General features: G+C 40.3%; 1 protein-coding gene and 1 long non-coding RNA gene across 2 annotated transcripts in view; one reads left to right on the top strand and one right to left on the bottom strand.

Annotated features, from left to right (window-relative positions):
- NOX3 (NADPH oxidase 3) overlaps window positions 1-19,003 on the bottom strand; it is a gene marked incomplete at its 5' end in the record, with an annotated part of 69,393 nt that overhangs the window by 49,907 nt on the left and 483 nt on the right. Inside the window, 4 exons of the mRNA XM_082729439.1 lie at window positions 6,426-6,510; window positions 7,550-7,660; window positions 7,767-7,862; window positions 17,814-17,951. Of these exons, the coding sequence (XP_082585565.1) occupies window positions 6,426-6,510; window positions 7,550-7,660; window positions 7,767-7,862; window positions 17,814-17,951 (430 nt within the window). The remainder of the gene's footprint in view (window positions 1-6,425; window positions 6,511-7,549; window positions 7,661-7,766; window positions 7,863-17,813; window positions 17,952-19,003) is intronic.
- Window positions 3,899-5,650, top strand: LOC309865047. The gene is made up of 2 exons (XR_014311922.1): window positions 3,899-4,195; window positions 5,103-5,650. It is a non-coding gene; the product is annotated as an uncharacterized lncRNA (long non-coding RNA).

The following is a 19,003-nucleotide window of genomic DNA, read 5'->3' as shown; positions in this document are numbered from 1 at the left end:
TACTTCTTCTTATGTTCCCTTTGTCAGTTAATGTGGTGGTGTCTATGCAGTACTACCTTGTGTCGTCTCAGGGTCCACAAAGCTAGAAACATTTGTCTAGTAGTCATCTCTCCCTATATGCTATATATGAAATGAAAACTATGTGGTGAATTGAAGGCAAACATCTTCAGCCGTATTCCTAATTACTGTTTTCTGACAATCAGCATATATATATTTTTTTAAACAGGTCTTATTTCTCATAGCTAACAGATACTACTATATCCAAACACCGTTATAGATGTTTTGGGCATATTATCTCCCTTAATACTCAGGTATTAGCCTTACTACCATTCGACAGACCAGGATTCAAAAAGTTATGGCACTTGTAGTTCATTAAAGGCAAAAGTGGGATAAAGCCTGTTTGCCTGAATCCAGAGCCCCATTTTTTACCTTTAAGTTGTATTGTTTCTTTTCACTTTAATAAATGTTAGACTTTATTGAAAACCAGTTTCTCCTGCGGCTTAGGTAAAACTCTTTGAATGGCTCAATTGGTGTCATTAGAGTCAAACAGCTCCTAAGACCGACCGTCACCGTTGGAGTCTTCTCTGCAGGTGGGTGGAAACTCTCCTTTTACTCTCTGCCCCTTTACCCTCATCCGTCTGCCTGTGGCCGTCCTCGGTTCTCCTCCACGGACTAGAGCACATGAACCAGAGTGGAGCTGTTCCCATTTTACAGTAGCGGATACTGAGTTTCAAGCCAAACCAAGATTCCATAATCTGTGATATCCAGAAAGGAAGGACAGGCCGGATTCTGGGTCTTTTGTATTCTGCATTCCATAGCATTCTCCTCCTGGGTAAGGAGTTGTTGATCACAATCTATTTCCTATTAGATTGATTTCCACATGAGAATTTGACACTGTTAAACTAGATTTAAGTACATTTATTGAATGAGCAAAGATTGAACTATTTATTTATTCTTATTGCCGGGTCTCCTATAACAGAGCTGAGGAAGCTAATGAAGTAGTATAAGAAAACCCAGGATAATTTTTAGGAGGTAGCTCCTGAGGGAATCTGTTGAGAACTACTCTTCCCAGCTTTTTTTTCATTACTTTAAAATTCATGTCTGAACTATTCCTTTGCTCCAACAGCCTCCATTTTGTTTTCTTTTTTACAGGTAATAAGATAACAAATAGAATATCTTGTTTCATTCATCTTGGGAATTCTCAGAAGGAAAACTACTTGTGCCCATTTGGTTTGTCTAAACATTTTATTTCCTCTGACGTTGGATCCTAATTTTATTGTGATCTTGGTTTCGAATGAACGGTACCCCACCCACGAACTCGATGGCTGCTGGGACTTGGTAGATGCCCAAGGAGATACTGATTTTGCTATTTTTCAGACATTATATGTTCCATTCTTCCCTTTACACACTTCCATTACTTTATTTTATTATTTTTAAAGATTCATTTATTTGAGAGAGAGGCAGAAGGAGAGAGCTAACTTCCTGCTGAGCGGAGAGCCGGACATGGGGCTCGATCTCATGACCCCTGAAATCGTGACCTGAGTCAAGAATGAGAGCCAGGGGCTCAACCAACTGAGCCACCCAGGTGCCCCGCTTCAGTAATTTTGATAGGAATAGCCACGCTATCTACGCTGACAGTGCCTGTTTCTCCAAGCATGTGATCCAATGGTGAGAGGGTTGGACTTTCTTCTCTCTCACTCATCAGAATCCTATCCTGTTACTAGAGTTGTTAAAATGTAGCCAGAAAGACACTGAGAAGGACACCTCTCAGTGACTTCTTTACTTTCAGTCCAAATTCTTATCCTTTTTATCTGTAAAATGGGTGGACTGAACGAAACGAGATGATATCTTGGTTCCTTTCCAGCAGTTAGGCTCCTGTGTCTCCTTCAAAATTAACTGGGGACATGTATCATCCAAAGGAGTCTATAGTCTAATGGAAAAGTGATGCAAATACGGAACACATGTTTCAATGTTTTCAAAAGCAACACTGGCTTAAGCAGACTTTTAATTTTATAGCGAATCCCATGTCATCAGTTATGCCGGTGGGCTCTTCCCCGTGCCCCTGAGGACTTTCTGCACAGCCCGTAGAAAAGCCCGAGATAGACATTTCCAGAATCCACCCAAATGCTAAGGCTAAAAGTTGCTATAACTGGGTCTTTTCACAATCCTATTTTCTCACCAAAGTACTTTTACAGTTAAAAGAGAGCAGCAGTCTTGGACAAACCACAAATGCACATTTAATTGGTGTGTGAACTTCTGAGTTCAAATAAGGAGCTTTTATTGAAGAGTGAACAAAAAAAATCATAAAGGCTACAATTAGAGCCAGTTGCCCTGAGAAAGTTTCTTTTCCTTCTTTCTTTCCTTCTTTTTAGTTTTCAGGAGATCAAAGGAAGCGTAATTGAGGGAGAATCTTGGAAGGGCGGTCAGTTCTTGCTATCTTTCTGCCTGCCTGTCAGTGATAACAGTCATTTTGGAGTAAGTCACCTCCTAATTAAGCAGCCATCAGAAATAAGGACCCAGGGACAAATCCTGGTTGTGCATCTACAGCCAGAGCCTGGCCCCCCAACTTTTAAGTCTGGAGTCTGATTTCCGCAGGAATGCACATGGACTCTGGCACCCTAGACTACTGCACGCCACTCATTTGTAAATCAAGTTCAGTTATGCTGGACAGGACAGGGGAGACAGCCTCCTTGGGGGTCGCTGTGTTCTTGCAGAACTGGATTAGTAACAATTCTTTAGCGATCTGGTCCTGAAGAATTTGGGCCTCTATCCTGGGGTCTCCAAGTCTTTCTATTCAGTACCTTTCCTCTGAGTGCACTCCTCTCAACCTGTCTCTTATGTTTATTAAGCTTTGTAAACTAATTTTTGCAGCGCATCCGGAGCTGCCTGTGGGTAGTTGTTACCCCCCCAAGCGCCCCTCCCCCAGCCGAGCCGTTGTAAGCCTTTTGGGTCACTATTCACAGCTCCCTTTGAAGAACGATCTTGCTTACAGAACTGCTATTCAGTTGGAAGATCTTTAAGGTCCATTCTGGACCACGGAGTCCAGAAGGATCCACATTTATAAGAACGAAGGGGCTGTGCAGTTGGAATTTTTATACCACTGGGGTTATAGGTCCCTGAAAATGATTTATTAGCGGTTGAAGGATGCTCCAGCGGCTCTTATCATAGGCAGGCAAGTGGGAAGGCAGGAAGCCAGGAGAAGAGTTTCTGTCACTGCATTTTCGGTGATGCCCTTGATTATAGATACCATTGTTTGTCTCGCTCCTCCTCCCCAGCCTACTTCCACCAGGCTCTAATTACATCCTTTAATGATTTGACCAATTAAAGCCTGCAGTTCAACTTCTAGAGGAACGGATGAGAAATTAGGGGCTGGCACGCAAACTTCGATGTGGATGCTCTTCTTCCAAGGTTACACACCTCTATTAAGCCAGTCGGCTATTTGAAAAGCGGCATGATGGGCGATGCTAATAAAATAAGCACGGGGACATTTTCAGCGGCTCCCAAGTGAATACACCAGAAGGACGAAATGTGAAAAGCAAAGGGATATCTATGAAACCAGGGCATAGCATTTTTTTTTTTTCTTCTAAAAGCGCAGTTGCCAGCCGCATTTCTTAGTTAGTGTGAAATGTAATAATTGCTATGTCAGGGCTTGGAGAAGCAGAGAGCTCTCTCCCCACCCTCCTGCCTCTGCTGGGAATGGAAACAGCCCTGCACTGCTGGTTGCCATGGTGGTGGGGGAGGAGTGCTTTGCTCTCAGAAGCAGTCTGACCCTGCGGGGGTGTGGGGGGGCTGTTTAGAGCCCAGGGATGTTTGGGATCCCTGCAAAGCAGTGGAGATTCAAGCAGGAGAGACTCCCCCAGTGGTATTTGATTCTCTCCAGGGATTTGTGAGAGAAGGAGGGAGAAAGAGCATGCTGCTTCCTCTTGTTGCCACAGAATGTGAATTTATCTTGGACGACCAGCGACCAGCATCATTTTGAATCTCTTCATCTCTTTCCTGCCTACATCCTGTTTCCTCCCCTGCCCCCGCCCTCCCCCAAGCTGCTGCCAGGTCCCTAAACAACTTCTGCACGGTCTTGTACCTTTCCTGCAAATTCCCCCAATCCTTTTTGCCAGCTGGCTGACTCCTGCTCATCCTCAGGTTTGACCAAATTTGTTGAGGATTTATGTGACAGGGGCTGGGAGAGCCAAGCCAGGTAAGGCCCATCTCAGCCCCTGAGGAGATCAGAGTCCGGAGAAATTTTACTCTGTAGTAGGAGGCATGACAGGGGCAGGCAGGTGAGGTGGGCTGGGAGCTCAGCCCCGGAGGGTCGGGGAAGACAGGCCAGGCAGGGAGTCCCAGATATGGCAACACCTAATCTACTGAGGAAGGAAAGGAAGAGCATTTAACATGAAGGGGGTAAAAGGAGCAAAGGCACAGACTACTCAGGGACCCAGTGGCTGGGCATTGCCAGGGGAAGAAGCAAGGGGGTATGGGGAGTGGAGGAGGGAGCCGGGCTCACCGAACGGAGCCCGCTGGCCATACTAGACTTGGAGGTGATTCTCTTTGCAATAGTGGCGAGCCGATGGCCTCATAGTCTCTGGTTCCCAAGAGACATCCTGACAACTAGTCTGCACATCTAGAGATGGATAGATTGTATTCTTGTTCTTTTAATTTAATAGAAGAAAAGGCTTTAAAAAACACTTATCTGAGATCACAGGACCAATCAGTAGCAGGGGAATAAAATAATTTGGTTGCCCGGTTCTAGTTAACTGCTATTCCTGCTAAATTATTAGTGCCTACGCTACTTGTGGGTTATAGCTTCTCTTAGGGTATATTGCACATGGGGGACATTCAGTACACATCACTGATGCATTTATCCTATTGATATATGATTACGCAGAAAGAAATATACATACCCAAGGGTTTAAGAACAAAATTATTGCAGAACATATTTTTCTTTCTTTCTTTCTTTCTTTCTTTGCTTTTTTGGGTAATGTGTTTCGATGCTGTGAGTTTTTTTGGTTCCTTCTCTCTTTCTCTTAGAGTTTAGTTCTGCCTATTGCATAGTCATAATATCCTTCCTGCCATTTTACTGTCTTTTATCTGCTCTTTTAATACAGGAATTCAAGATTCTTAAAATTTTAAAGGAAACCTAGAGAATCCTTGAATTCCTTTTCTGAAGAGCCTTCCAGGGAGCGGTCTGGACCTCGCCTTGACAACACCCATAATAGGGAACCCTGTATTCTCAGGGACACTCATTCCAGTTTTAAGGTCTGGACGATTCCATATCTGAGCTGAAATCTGCTTCCCTGAGTCTTCATTCCCTCATGCGTTCAACTGATACATCAAAGGTTTTTGGCACCTCTGTTGATGGTAGCCCAAGTAGCCTTGGACATTAAGATGCATTAGCTTCTTCTCTGCCCCTCCATCCCTCCATCCCTTGGCTGTTTTTTTCTGGGACATGATGTCTCTTTACCCCTTATTTCTTAACAAACTACAAAGACCATTTGCAAGCATTTCCTGGGTTGGTTTAATCTGGCATTGAGGACAATCGATGGGGAAATCTCCCCACATGTCTCACTGCACACCCAAAGTTGTGTTAATTGGCACTCGGGCACTGTCTGTCATGTCTTGTTGCTTAATTAAATCCACATTTGTTTTGAGTGTTCTTCTTACTCTGCTGTTTTTTATGCATGAGAGGATAAAAACAAATGATGAAAACATTTTATAGTTAAATTAGTTTGGGGGAAACAGTCCTGAACCATAAGTCCTCATTGTGCAGATAGCCTTTCATTTCCGTGTATTTGTTGTCCAACAAAACCACAAATGAGTTGGTTATTGCTCGGTTTCTTTTCTTCCTCAGCAGAGTTTAACCTTGGCCCTGGATGCTAATTTTTATTGTATTTTTCTTGAATTCTCTTCTCTTCTTATTCAAGAAATAACAATAACACTATATATGCTCTAAAGCCTTGTATCTTTTCAAGGTCCTTTATTATCCACCAGCTCAATACTATCCGGAACCCTCTTCACCTGCTCTTCCTTTTCTTTTTTCTTTTACTGCCTATGATACCATTTTCCTACGTCTGTGAATGAGATTTTGACTATAGGTCAGTTTTATTTCCAATGTTAATTATATCGAGTAGCACAGTATTCATTTTGCAAATAGGTATTTATTGTTGTCTTCTCAACAAGCTTAATTATTCACAAATGGCAATGGAGTTTCATTAACTTTTCCCTGACAAACTGAAGGCTTTGTAGGGAAGACAGCACGAGTTTAAACTAGAAATTTAAAAATCCATTTATATAAGGTTTATGTGGTCAAATGGAAGGCAAAGATTTATTTAAGGGTGAGCTTTTGGCAGAGGAGGAACTAAAGCAAAACTTAGAGAAGTTAAACATCAGGTTTTATAAAATGCACTGGGCAATGAGTAAGAAGCTCTTACCTCCATTAACAGCTATCCCATAGGCGACCAGTTTGTGGAATTTGAGATTTTTATCTAATTGCCTCCTCCATGGGCCTCTGCAGCACTGGAGTGACAGAAAATAAAAGTCTTGTTTGGAGAAGAATCAGGGATGACAGCATCCTGAGAGCTAAGAGAGCAGGACTCAGGCACTCCCTCTGTCTACATTCCTGAAGGTCGGGCAATGGGGCTCAGAAGTTAGTGGCCAGTACTTAGTCCCAATGGTAAAACCAAATGGTTATTACTGGCTTTGCTGACATTTTAACTCAGTAAAAGTGAATGAGATAGTATAGTTCCCTGACTCCAAGTCCAAATTCTAGAATAAACCTGCTAATCTCCATGCTCCAACTAGTTTTAGGAAATGAAGATGGAAACTGTCATTCTCATGGATGTGGTTTAAGTAGTCTGTAAACTATTCCTTATTACACAAAGAACAGCACTATATTCATCAACCTCTAAATATTCATAAAATTATAATGATGATTATATAATAAATTATCTCATCTAGTTAGGGTTATTGTTCGGCAGGAAACACAGTACCCAACACACTGAAGTCAATATAATAGGAAATGTCCTATTATGTCTAGTAGGGGTTAAAGTCTACATACTGAAATCTGTGCACTGTGCTTGTGCTTCCCTGGGCAGAGAGCTCAGAAAGATGCATCTTTAGTGACATTTGGCTCATGTGCTTATTTTTCTCCTTTCAATTAGAAATGGTAACAGTTGAAACTATTATAATACTTCCATCTTTGTGAGTCGGGTCAATTCTATTGCCCATCTTTTTCCAGAGGAGCAAATACATCAGGGAAAGGCTGAGCAATGACTCCAATGTGCCCATCTTTTTCCAGAGGAGCAAATACATCAGGGAAAGGCTGAGGAATGACTCCAATGTCATGCAGAGAGGGAAAGGCAAGATCAGAAGTCGCACCAGATGTACTGATTCCTGATTTTCAGTTTTAGCCACCATGTTCTCTCTTACAAAGAAACCAACTTTAATTCAAACAGGATTATTAGGAATTTCACAGTAAAATACATCTTTATCTTCCATGGTGCTTATATTAGGACATGAAAACAGTGGAAATTATTTCAAATATTTTAGTACTTACAGTACTTGTCCCTCTCATGAATGAGATGAGGTTTCGACTGATCGGTAACAGAATCAGCATGCAGTTAAAATTCAGACACACTGCAGATGCTCGTGCCCAAGCCAACGTTGACTGTCCATATGTAAAGACACAGGAGAGAGATGCAGTGAGAGTAAGGAAGCTGGGGAAAATAGAACATTTTCCAAAATGGTAATGTGTAGTCACCAACTCTACTTACACCCAGAATAACACGCGTGTAAAGGAAAGATTCTTCCTCTTCATACCAATAGAATGTGTCAATAAACAGATATAAATTCACTCCCAGCCATGAGAGCTAGTGTTGAATGAAAAGAGACCAATCAATACTATCTTCAATCTTTTCTTCTGTTCAAAATCACTTGGGGTTCTTCTTTTAAAGTGAAATGAAGAGCTTCTCAGTGTTAATCAGACTTACTCTACACTTATTTCTCATAGATCAGTTTTTAGCAGTGATTACAATGTTAATAAATTGTTAACTTTATAAAAAAGATTTTAAACACACACGGTATACTTTAAGGAATTTAATGAAAAGTACAAAACCTTCCTAATCAACATCACTCTAGTGTTTTAAATCAATGATGGCAAAAGGAGGAAATCTTTAAAAACAACTCAGAAAGTACTCTAGAAAATTTCCAATTTCATAGTCTAATTCAAAGACTTCATTTGATTTAGAGAAACATTCATACATTATGCAAAAACAAACTACTTGACTTTAAAAATAATTAAAAATGAACTCAGTCGAAAAACAACTTTACATGATTCTGTAAGGATAAATTAAATATATCTACTGAATGTTTTCTAACAAGTTTTAGTCTTTTACCAAAGTAATACTTCAAGCTATTTAGCATTCCCCTACAAATTATCTTAAAAGTCAAAGACTGTTTAATATATATATTTAAACATGAATAACAAAAGCGATACTTACTACTAATATGATGGAGAGACTCTCATTCAAAATCCAGCACCCCATTCTGACAGCTTTGCTCTGTTGCTGTTAGCAAATTATTTCTTTCATTCACCTGAGCCTGGCTGCTGTATCCTTAGTAAGGGCTTCCCTGCTAAATTATTTTGTCTTTTTGTCTTAGGAAGCACCTACTGGGAGCAGCTCTCGAGGAATTTCTAATTAAGGACTTCTTGCCAAAGGCACATCACCAGGCTGACATGTCTTATGACCTGGGTGAATACAAGGCAAGTCTCTGTCTAATGATTCTCTTCTTCAAAGATTTCATAAGAAAAGAAAGCTCGTTTTATTAAATTATCCTCATGTACTTTATACCCCATTCATTTTCTCCATGATTGCAGTCAAGATGATAATAAGTCTTTATGTAAATTTGAGACATAACCTCACTGACGGAGGTCGGGTATAGCAAAATACTTGAACTTTTTCTACTTTATTTCCTCCACCTTTTTACTCCCCGCCCCTTTTAAAAAATTCCTTTATAGAAGATACAGAATGATGGTAAATAAACATGAATTAAACAGTTTTTTAGAAGATGGTGAAGAAAAGAGAAAAAGATCTTTGAGTATGACTCTAGAGATTGAAGTAGATGATATTTGTGGGATTGATGGAAGGAATGTTATCTTCCCCCCATTCGAACTTGGTGAACCCATGAGATAGGTGAGATTATCATAGCGAATCCAGAAAAAAGAAAAGAAAAGAAAAGAAAAGAAAAGAAAAAAGAGCTGTGCAGCCATTTTATGCTTTTGTGTTCCTTACAAGGACCATGACTATTTTGGTAGACAAAGTTGTTCCAGTTGAAGCAATTTGCTTGTTACTCCATTTAAAAATTTCAGATAATTAAGATGAAAAGAAGAGGAGAATTGCACCATTTAAACAATAGTCTAAGCTTCTGTGTCTTTATGTGGTGAATCCAGTTAGTGGTCCTACAAGAATTTTTAAAAAAAATTTTTAAAGTTGGGGCGCTTGGGTGGCTCAGTGGGTTGAGCCTCTGCCTTCGGCTCAGGTCATGATCTCAGGGTCCTGGGATTGAGTCCCGCATCGGGCTCTCTGCTCAGCGGGGAGCCTGCTTCCTCCTCTCTCTCTCTCTGCCTGCTTGTGATCTCTGTCTGTCAAATAAATAAATAAAATCTTTAAAAAAAATTTTAAAGTTGATAGGAACAGTGATTTGATATTCAATGACCTATATAATGATAGTAATGATAATAATAATAATAATCGTATTAATCCTAAATTTTAAATAAGTAATCCAGACACTAGGTGAAGAACTTTTTGATATTGTCCAATTGAGTCATGCATTAACTCTATGGGGTATGTATTAAAAGCTCCATTACACACATGTAGAGAGAGGCCCAGTGAGGTAACTTGCAGTAGGAGCTATTGGGACTTGAGTTTGGTTCTCTCTAAATTGAGCATCTTTATTGTTAACTGCTACCTTACACTGTGTTTTTTAATTAAATACTTATATATGGATTTGTGCATCAAACCTACTTAAGTACAGATATTAATCTCATTCCTATAAATTGGACATATTTAAGCTATAGGAATTCCTCTAATTTAATTTGTTAATTACAGATAAACAAGTTATTATGTCTGATTAACTTTCTTGCCCACTGTAACATAATGATAATGAATTATAGAAAATGGAAATGACCCATATGATCTAGTAATCCTATTGCTGTATATTTACTCAAAGAAAATAAAAACACTAATTTGGAAGGACATATGCACCCCTATGTTTACTGCAACATTATTTAAAATAGGCAAGATATAGAAGCAATGTAAGTGTCTGTCTGTGGAAGCAAGGATAAAGAAGATATAGTACAGACCCCCCCAGCACACATACTCGCACACAATGGAGTATTAGTCAGTCATAAAAAAGAACGATATCTTGCCCTTTGTGACAAATGGATGGGGTTAGAAAGTATTGCGCTGAGTGAAATAGGCCAAAGAAAGACAAATACCGTATAATTTCATGTATATGTGAAATCTAAAAAAACAAAACAAACCAACAAACAAAAACAGACTCCTAAATACACAGAACAAACTAGTGGTTGGAGGGGTGCTGTGGATAGGGGATGAGTGAAACAGATAAAGGAGATTAAGGGATACAAACTTCCAGTTATAGAATAAAGAAATCATGGGAATGAAAAGTAAGGCATAGGGAAGAGGGTCAATAATATCCTAGTAACTTTGTATGGTGACAAATAGTAACTATACTTACCATGGTGAGCATTGTATGCTGTTGTTAAATTACTAAGTTGTGCACCTGAGACCAATGTAACATGGTCTGCTAACTGTCCTTCAATAAGAAAGATTTAAAAAATTAATACATAGCCTATCTTGTATGAACCATGTTTTTTATCTTCTCTGTAAAAAGATGCTTTTGGAATCTTGGGGTCCTCAGATGCAGGGAAGGGATTGTCCTTCGGTTGGCTAATTCCTAGTGAGAGCAAACGCTTTACACAGGGACTCATCTCTGATGTGCAAACAACCCATCCAGAGGGCATGCACCCCAATTACCTCCTTTACCAAACTCTCTCTCGCATACCAATCTGATGTTGTCTCTGCCCTAGGTCACCCCAGGACCAGGGACTGTAACCAGGGACCACCCCTCCAGTTCAGAGCCTACTGAAATTCTTCCAAATGACCCAATCCTAAGCTTGTTCAGCTTGCTCACGCTGCATTGCCCATGTCTTCCTGAAAAAACGGTCCAATAGCTGCTCTGGCCCACGCTCTCTTCCTAACCTACCCTGCTTCTTCCCCTTGTGGCCCTGCCTGGTATGACTTGGGAACCAGAAGTGATAAACTCTTCTTTCAAGGCAGATGTCTGCCTTGATTGATTGAAACAAATACTGGATTGAAACAACTTGCTTACGATACTTGATTATAACCAATCCCAGGTACATTTAAAACACCTGTATTCCTAAACATCTTGATCTTTGGAGTCACAGATGAAGGATTTTGAAGAACGGATGCATTTTCTACGTGTCATCTGGCTCTGACCCTTTACACCTTTTAAGTGTGTTTCTCCATTTTTCTGCTAGGGCTAATGATAATATCTACCACATAGAGCTAATCCTGTTGCTTCTTCACCTCCAATTCTTCTAACTGACACTTAGAAACACACTCACAAACACACTCACACTTTTGGGAGATGATGCCTGTCCAGGAGAAGTCTTAGATTAACCTGCAACAATCTAGCAAATTTGCTTCTCTTTAGAAACAAAGACATCATTCGTAAAGAATTTTCCCTTCTAGAAGTATATAAAAGTACAGGTACTTTGGCAGCATTAACCTGAGGTTAGAGTGCACTTAGTGAGATATTTTCAGTAGCTTGTTTAATAGCGAGCAATATAAAGATGTAAAGTCTTCATGTTCATTTCTTTAAGCCAATAATCTTCCATGATGAAATGATTTGTTATTTCTGAAGTGTTTAGGATTTACATATCTTAGAGGCCTTATTCAGTTGGGTTATAAAAATTAATTCAGAGAGAATACATCTAGAATGTTATACTATCTTGTCTATTTTAGATTCAATAAGTGTGAGGAAGGCTGGAACCTTCCAGCTTTCTGTACTCTGCCCACAGCGTTACAAATGAGACGTGTGTTTTGCTGAATAATAATGTGTAGTCACATTTTTGGTTAATTGCTGAGGATGTTGCTAGTGCCCCAGTAAAAATAAAATGTAAAGGTTTAGGTTTAAAAACACACTGTTGGTGGGAATGCAAGTTGGTGCAGCCTCTTTGGAGAACAGTGTGGAGATTCCTCAAGAAATTAAAAATAGAGCTTCCCTATGACCCTGCAATTGCACTCCTGGGTATTTACCCCAAAGATACAGATGTCGTGAAAAGAAAGGCCATCTGTACCCCAATGTTTATAGCAGCAATGGCCACGGTCGCCAAACTGTGGAAAGAACCGAGGTGCCCTTCAACGGACGAATGGATAAGGAAGATGTGGTCCATATACACTATGGAGTATTATGCCTCCATCAGAAAGGATGAATACCCAACTTTTGTAGCAACATGGACGGGACTGGAAGAGATTATGCTGAGTGAAATCAGTCAAGTAGAGAGAGTCAATTATTATATGGTTTCACTTATTTGTGGAGCATAACAAATAGCATGGAGGACATGGGGAGTTAGAGAGGAGAAGGGAGTTGGGGGAAAATGGAAGGGGAGGTGAACCATGAGAGACTATGGACTCTGAAAAACAATATGAGGGGTTTGAAGTGACGGGGGGTGGGAGGCTGGGGTACCAGGTGGTGGGTATTAGAGAGGGCACGGATTGCATGGAGCACTGGGTGTGGTGAAAAAATAATGAATACTGTTATGCTGAAAATAAATAAATTTAATTAAAAAAAACAAAAAACAAACAAAAAAACCCACATCTTTCCCTACTCCATTCTTATTTGTCAAGTGCCATGTGTTTTATTCCTCATTTGAATATGTAAAGACACGTTGTGTTCAAGCATAGCTATTATTCATTTCTAGCCCACAAAAATGGTTCACAGTTGTATTATAAGAGTATAACTCACGACTTTACTTCAGTGTTTTTCTTCAGACATTTTATTTTTTTAGAACTTGCAATGATATTTAGTTTACTCATATAAAAATATGTGAACTTCAAATTATATTCAAATTCATTCAGAGCTCAACACTTTTGTGCAACTGATGTATATATCTTTTCATCTCAACTTTTCTATTTTCACATTTAAGAATAATCTGATGATACCACTAGTTGGTTTACAATATTGGAATCAGATTTCATAAGACTCAAGCTATCTTATACCACACACCTAAGTCCAATTCCATTCAGCCTCTGGGATCCTTCCTGGAAGCTCTCAGTTTGGATAAGTAAGATGTTGTGTTTGTTCTCATTATTCTTAATTTACCTGGGGCAAGTTTGGGGACACCGATCATGCCCCAAAAGTCTGCCTCAGTTTTTACTTCAATGAAGGAATCTGTACAAATTACAATTTAAGTCAAGACTATTGGAATCACTTTCCCAGAATCAAGGCCAAGTTAATAAGGTTGCATATAAAGAGATCGGGAATGATACAAAATCTAAAATTATATAAACGCTCAGAACTAGTTTAACCTTGTTGTTTTCATTGCTAATAAGTTGTGCCCATTTCATTTCTTGGAATCTTCTCAGAACAAACAAAGTAGAGTTTGCATTGTTCATTTCCAAGGCAGATACAGCCTCTCTAATTAAACGAGTACACTCATCGGCTTTTCCAGTTCACCCACAAAAGATGATATGTTTTTTTTTTTCTCTTGTGAAGATCACCAACAACAAACTATTCTTAATGGAAAAGTAGGAGAGAAACAAAGCAAATATGTTTACAAATGCAAGTTAATTGCTTGTATGTACGGACACAAACTTTACATTGCCCAAGCTATGTTCCAGGGCTGGATTTGCTCTATTATATTTTTATTCCTTCTTAGTTTCTTAAACAGTTGACCCAACAAAAAGAACACTTTGATCTTCCAGCGTAAGACTGATCATCTAGTAACTTTTGCTGTTGCATCCTAAAATCTAAGCTCCCTGTAGATATAGCAGAGCACTGATAGTGTAAAAATAGCATTGCCAAATTTTCCTCTTCTAAGTGCTAAACATGTTTTTGCCTTTTCCTTCAAGCAAGGTAAGCATGTAAGTATTAGAGTGAAAAAGATGAACAAAATAAAGAATAAAAGACAAACACCATCCTCTCAAACCCTTTCATGGTTGTTTCGAGGAACATTTGTGGTGATAATTATGTAATTATAGAGACAGATTCCACCTGAGACAAATTCCATTTTTTAAAGGAAAAGCAGAATCAAAGAAAAATGAAAGTTCATACATTAACATATATCTAATTTTAAAATAAAGTTTAATTAAGAGTATCACCAATACCCTACCTTTTACTGCAGTAAACATACTATATTTTTATTTTGGGAAACATTGATGCTCTCTTAACACCACTTTAAAATGCCCTGTGGGACACCTGGGTGACTCAGTCAGTTGCGCGTGTGCCTTTGGCTTAGGTCATGATCTTGGGGTCCTGGGATCAAGTCCCTCATAGGGCTCCTTGCTCAGTGTGGAGCTTGCTTCTCCCTCTTCCTGTTGCTGTCTTTCTCTCCTTCTCTTTCTCTCTATCTCTGACAAATAAAATTAATTAAAAAATAATAAAATGCTTTGTATCACAAATTTAGTCAACCTTATCCAATTCAGGCTTTTCCCCCTACTGATGGCATAATTCTTTCATAATTTCAGATGAATAGTTACTGAGGCCACTGCACGTATCACACAATGTTGGATACAGTGGGCAAAAGAGGTCTGGATTCCTTTATTGAGCTGCTTCCGCCATAGTGGGAAGACAGCAGGTGCACACGCAACAATGGAAGAACCATTGAAAGTGGGTGCATCTGGGACTGGAAGAGACTGCACACCTGGGGACCACGAAAGCCCAAAGAAATCTAGGTGAGGATTTATCCCAGAGAGAACACTCTCTAGAGGCAGATCAAAGTCAAAAGTATATGGTGTAAAAAGAGAAGGAAGAAAATAAGTTTAAGTTTCTGTGTCAGCCAAAAGGTCAGTCTAATAAACTCCCCAAATCTCAAACAGCAAACAGAAACTACTCCAGCCCCTAGTTCTCTTCTTGTGGTCACTTCTGGTCTGGTCTGCTAAGCCCAGAAGGCGTCCGTGCTTTGCTTGATTCCTATTCTCCTGACTACGTCTTCCTCACTGCTCACATGCATTTATGACACCTTTCTTCTTTATATTTATCAAGTTGCCTGAAACCCCTCTCAGAGCCATTTGGAGAGCTCCTTCTCCCAGGGCACGGATGCTGTATCGCCTTTGGATTGTGGTTCAAAAGAGAGCAGAGGGAGTGACTCATTTCTCACCCCAAACTAAGAGACACAGTTCAAAGTCTCTAGTGCTGCCGGTTTAAATGTTCAGTTTTAGGAATCGAGTGAAAGTCAGAATTCTCATGCTTTTTACACATGTGTCCAGCATACACCGGCACAGAGTAGATGTTACATAAACACGGAGTCACATTCATGTCTCTATTTCTTAACATGGAAGAGACTTCTGTACAAACCCCTCTGCGGTTTCAGTCCCAGGATTTTCAAGCAGTCGAGGTTTTTCCTTAGAGTTGAAAAGCAAGAAGGAAGTTTTCCAGTCCCGACCGTGAATCATTTAACTTCGGAGTTCACGAAAATTTAAAGTTTAAAAGGCTAGTCTAGAAATCCGTTCTTTGCATCTTCAAGCTGTTCATCTCTCAAAAGTCAAAGTGGATGCCAGAATTCCATAGATTTCATTTTTCAAGATGAACATTCATCTTCGAACATATTTCAAGGCAGATGGTTTACAGTTCATGTATTTGTTGCCGTTTTTCTGCCACAACAACTAAATATTGAAGCCACATATTTGTGATGAGGAGAGCACTTCCAAACCACGGCCCCGCTGCTCTCCCGCGTCGCATGCTTGCCGAGCCGCTGTGCACAGCGGGGCAGGTTCTGAGGAGTCACACGATGAATTACATCCATTTGATTTAATAGACAGGGAAGGGGGGAGTCACATAAAACAAACTTCCTATAAATAAATATTTCTTGTAACAGCCATGAATTTTCTGGTAGCAAATAAGAAAGCAAATGAACATCTATTGAAATATTCTGTTTCCTTGATCCATTTAGATAAGCTGGAAAGTTTTCTTTCAAGCCTTCTAGTCCCTGAGAAGGTGGTTGGCCCAAATGTGGACATGTTTGATCCAAGTTCAGAGAAGAGTGGGAAGATCAAATAAAGGTTTGGCGACTTCAAAAAATAAAACCAGCAGATGTGAAAATGAAGCGGGAGGAGGTCTTGCACGTTTTCGTTGAAGGACGCTGACGACATGCAAAAGGTTCAGTGGTGCCTCTGAGCTGGGACCGAATGTCATCTCATTTGTCATCTCATGTGCCATTTCTTATCATTCTGCTTGACTGTCAATTATTGCATGATTGCAACTTCGAAGACTCATTTTGTTAATAAAGAACCATTAGGAAGCTAAGCTAGAAACAGAAATTTTATAAAAGGAAAAAAAAAAAAAAGGAGGTGTATTTGCTTGGTACCATGACAAGATTTCTCTGGGTATTCAATAAGCACCAAACAAGAAACTGACAAAATGGGAGAAACCTGTTTACCATCAGTATCGTCACCATCATCCAACATACTGGACATGTACACACTAAAAGACTGAGTGATATATATTTTTAAAATTTTATTTATTATCTGAGAGAGCGAGAAAAAGCGTACAAGCAGGAGGAGAGCAGGCAGAGGGGGAAACAGACTGCCTGCTGAGCAAGGACCTCCCGTGCCCCCGGTGTGGGACACAATCCCAAAACCCTGGGATCATGACCTGAGCCAAAGACAGATGCTTAAATGACTGAGTCACTCAGGGATTCCAAGTGATATATTATTAAAAAGATTTATTTATTTACGAGAGAAAGAGAGAGAGAGAGAGCGAGAGAGCGAGAGCATGAATGAGTGGGAGGAAGCAGAGGGAGAGAATCCTCAAGCAGACTTCCTTCGAAGTGCAGAGCCGAAGCAGGGGCTCGATCTCATGACCCAGGAGATCACAACCTGAGTTGAAACCAAGAGTTCGACACTCAACAGACAGAGCCACCCAGGTGCCTCTGCTGAGTGACCTTTTTTAGAGATGGTTTGCAGAGTCTCATATTTTGAATCAAAATTGCCTAGAATCATGATACTTATTCTTAAGAATAATTTAGAGCAATATTTTCATTTTACAAAGAAGAAAACTCTTGTCTGTACAGGGAGGTTAGGGACTAGTCTAACTGCATCTTGCTGCTTAGTAGAGAAACAGGTCTAGAGCCCAAGATGTTCCTGACCACTGGTTATTTCCTTACATCTCGACTACATCTCTTGTTTTCGTACCTTTGCAGTTTATAGGAGAGAGCTAAAGGAGTTAGTGAAAACATGTCCTAAAAGCTCACTTCAGAAGGCCAGATCCTAGAGGATGGGGCCTGGAAGAGCAAACAAGGGAGGGTTTAATCACTCTCCAGAAGCCTAAAGAATGGATATTTCCAGAGGGCCTCCCACGTCCCAGGCATTTCATACACGGTGATGCATAATCCCCACAGACCTCTGCAGAAGGTATGATAAGATGCACGTTATAGATGAGGAGGCTCTGGAGAGGCAGAGTCTCGGGAACTATTCTAAGATCTCCTATTAGCACTCATCCTGGCTGAGCTCAACTACAAGCCCACTGTGCCCGCTCCTCCATCCCATGGTCTGTCTGACCATGTTGTTTCGAAGACAGACACACGGAGTCAGTTCCCGGAGCAACAATGACAACTTCCCCTGCATGCATGAACGCTTCTGCTCTGATGGGTGTCCAGAGCTAGAAGGCATTTTATGGTGGATGGCGGGGCTGATTAACTTGAACCAAGAAAGAAAAAAATGTGATTCAGGAAAACTGGAGCCATTAAGCTGTTGTTTCTGCCACGGGTAAAGAGAGGATCCGTCATGTGTTTACTCTGCCCTGGATTTTATGTCGAATTTTAAAGTTGATACTTAAAATGTAGATTTTCCCGGGGCGCCTGGGTGGCTCAGTGGATTAAGCCGCTGCCTTCAGCTCAGGTCATGATCTCAGGGTCCTGGGATCGAGTCCCGCGTCGGGCTCTCTGCTCAGCAGGAAGCCTGCTTCTCTCTCTCTCTGCCTGCCTCTCTGTCTGCTGTGATCTCTCTCTGTCAAATAAATAAAATCTTAAAAAAAAAAATGTAGATTTTCCCAATGGAAGACTACAATTTAAGAAGACAATTGTCCTGAAGGAATGCCCTGTAGATAACTCACAATAAAATGTATTTTCCTAATGGCAATATTTTACTGATACCTTAGCCCATGAAGAGAAAATAATTGTACAAAATCCACCTTAGAGGGCTTTATGGGAGATGGCTCTTCAAGAACAGTGACCTCCTGTAAGTAAGTTGAAAATCTGTATATCCAGCTCTTGTTTTTGATGCTCGTTCGACTCCTACATCCCTCTCCATCCCTCTCCCAGCCAGTGGAGGTGTTAGCTGAAGGTGGGGCTGCTGGTTCGAAGAGCTCCAGTCTCCAACTCTAACTCATCTATTTTTCAGTTCAAAGTCCCTTCCAGCAGGTGAGGCTAATGGAACCCAAATCATGGCTGCACATCATTTGACTGAGCGACACCAGTTGTGAATAAACCCATCCGTCCTTTGCATTTTATCCCTTTTTCACATAACTTCAATTTTCCCTCCTTATCTCCTTCTGTGTTAGTGCTACAAACTCCTTGAAGATACCTCACCCCAATTTCCCTAGACAGAGCTAGCTTAGCTTCTCCTACTCCACTTATAATTAATATTCCCCTCACTCCAAAGGCTTTTCTTGGTATGATATTATTATCATAAGAAAGAGGCTGTGTTGTCAAGGTGATGAAGGTGATAAAATGTGCAATTTGGCTTTTCTT

Source organism: Mustela nivalis (assembly GCF_964662115.1).
Source record: "Mustela nivalis genome assembly, chromosome: 5".
Taxonomy (NCBI): domain Eukaryota; kingdom Metazoa; phylum Chordata; class Mammalia; order Carnivora; family Mustelidae; genus Mustela; species Mustela nivalis.
This window is presented reverse-complemented; position numbering and strand designations above follow the sequence as displayed.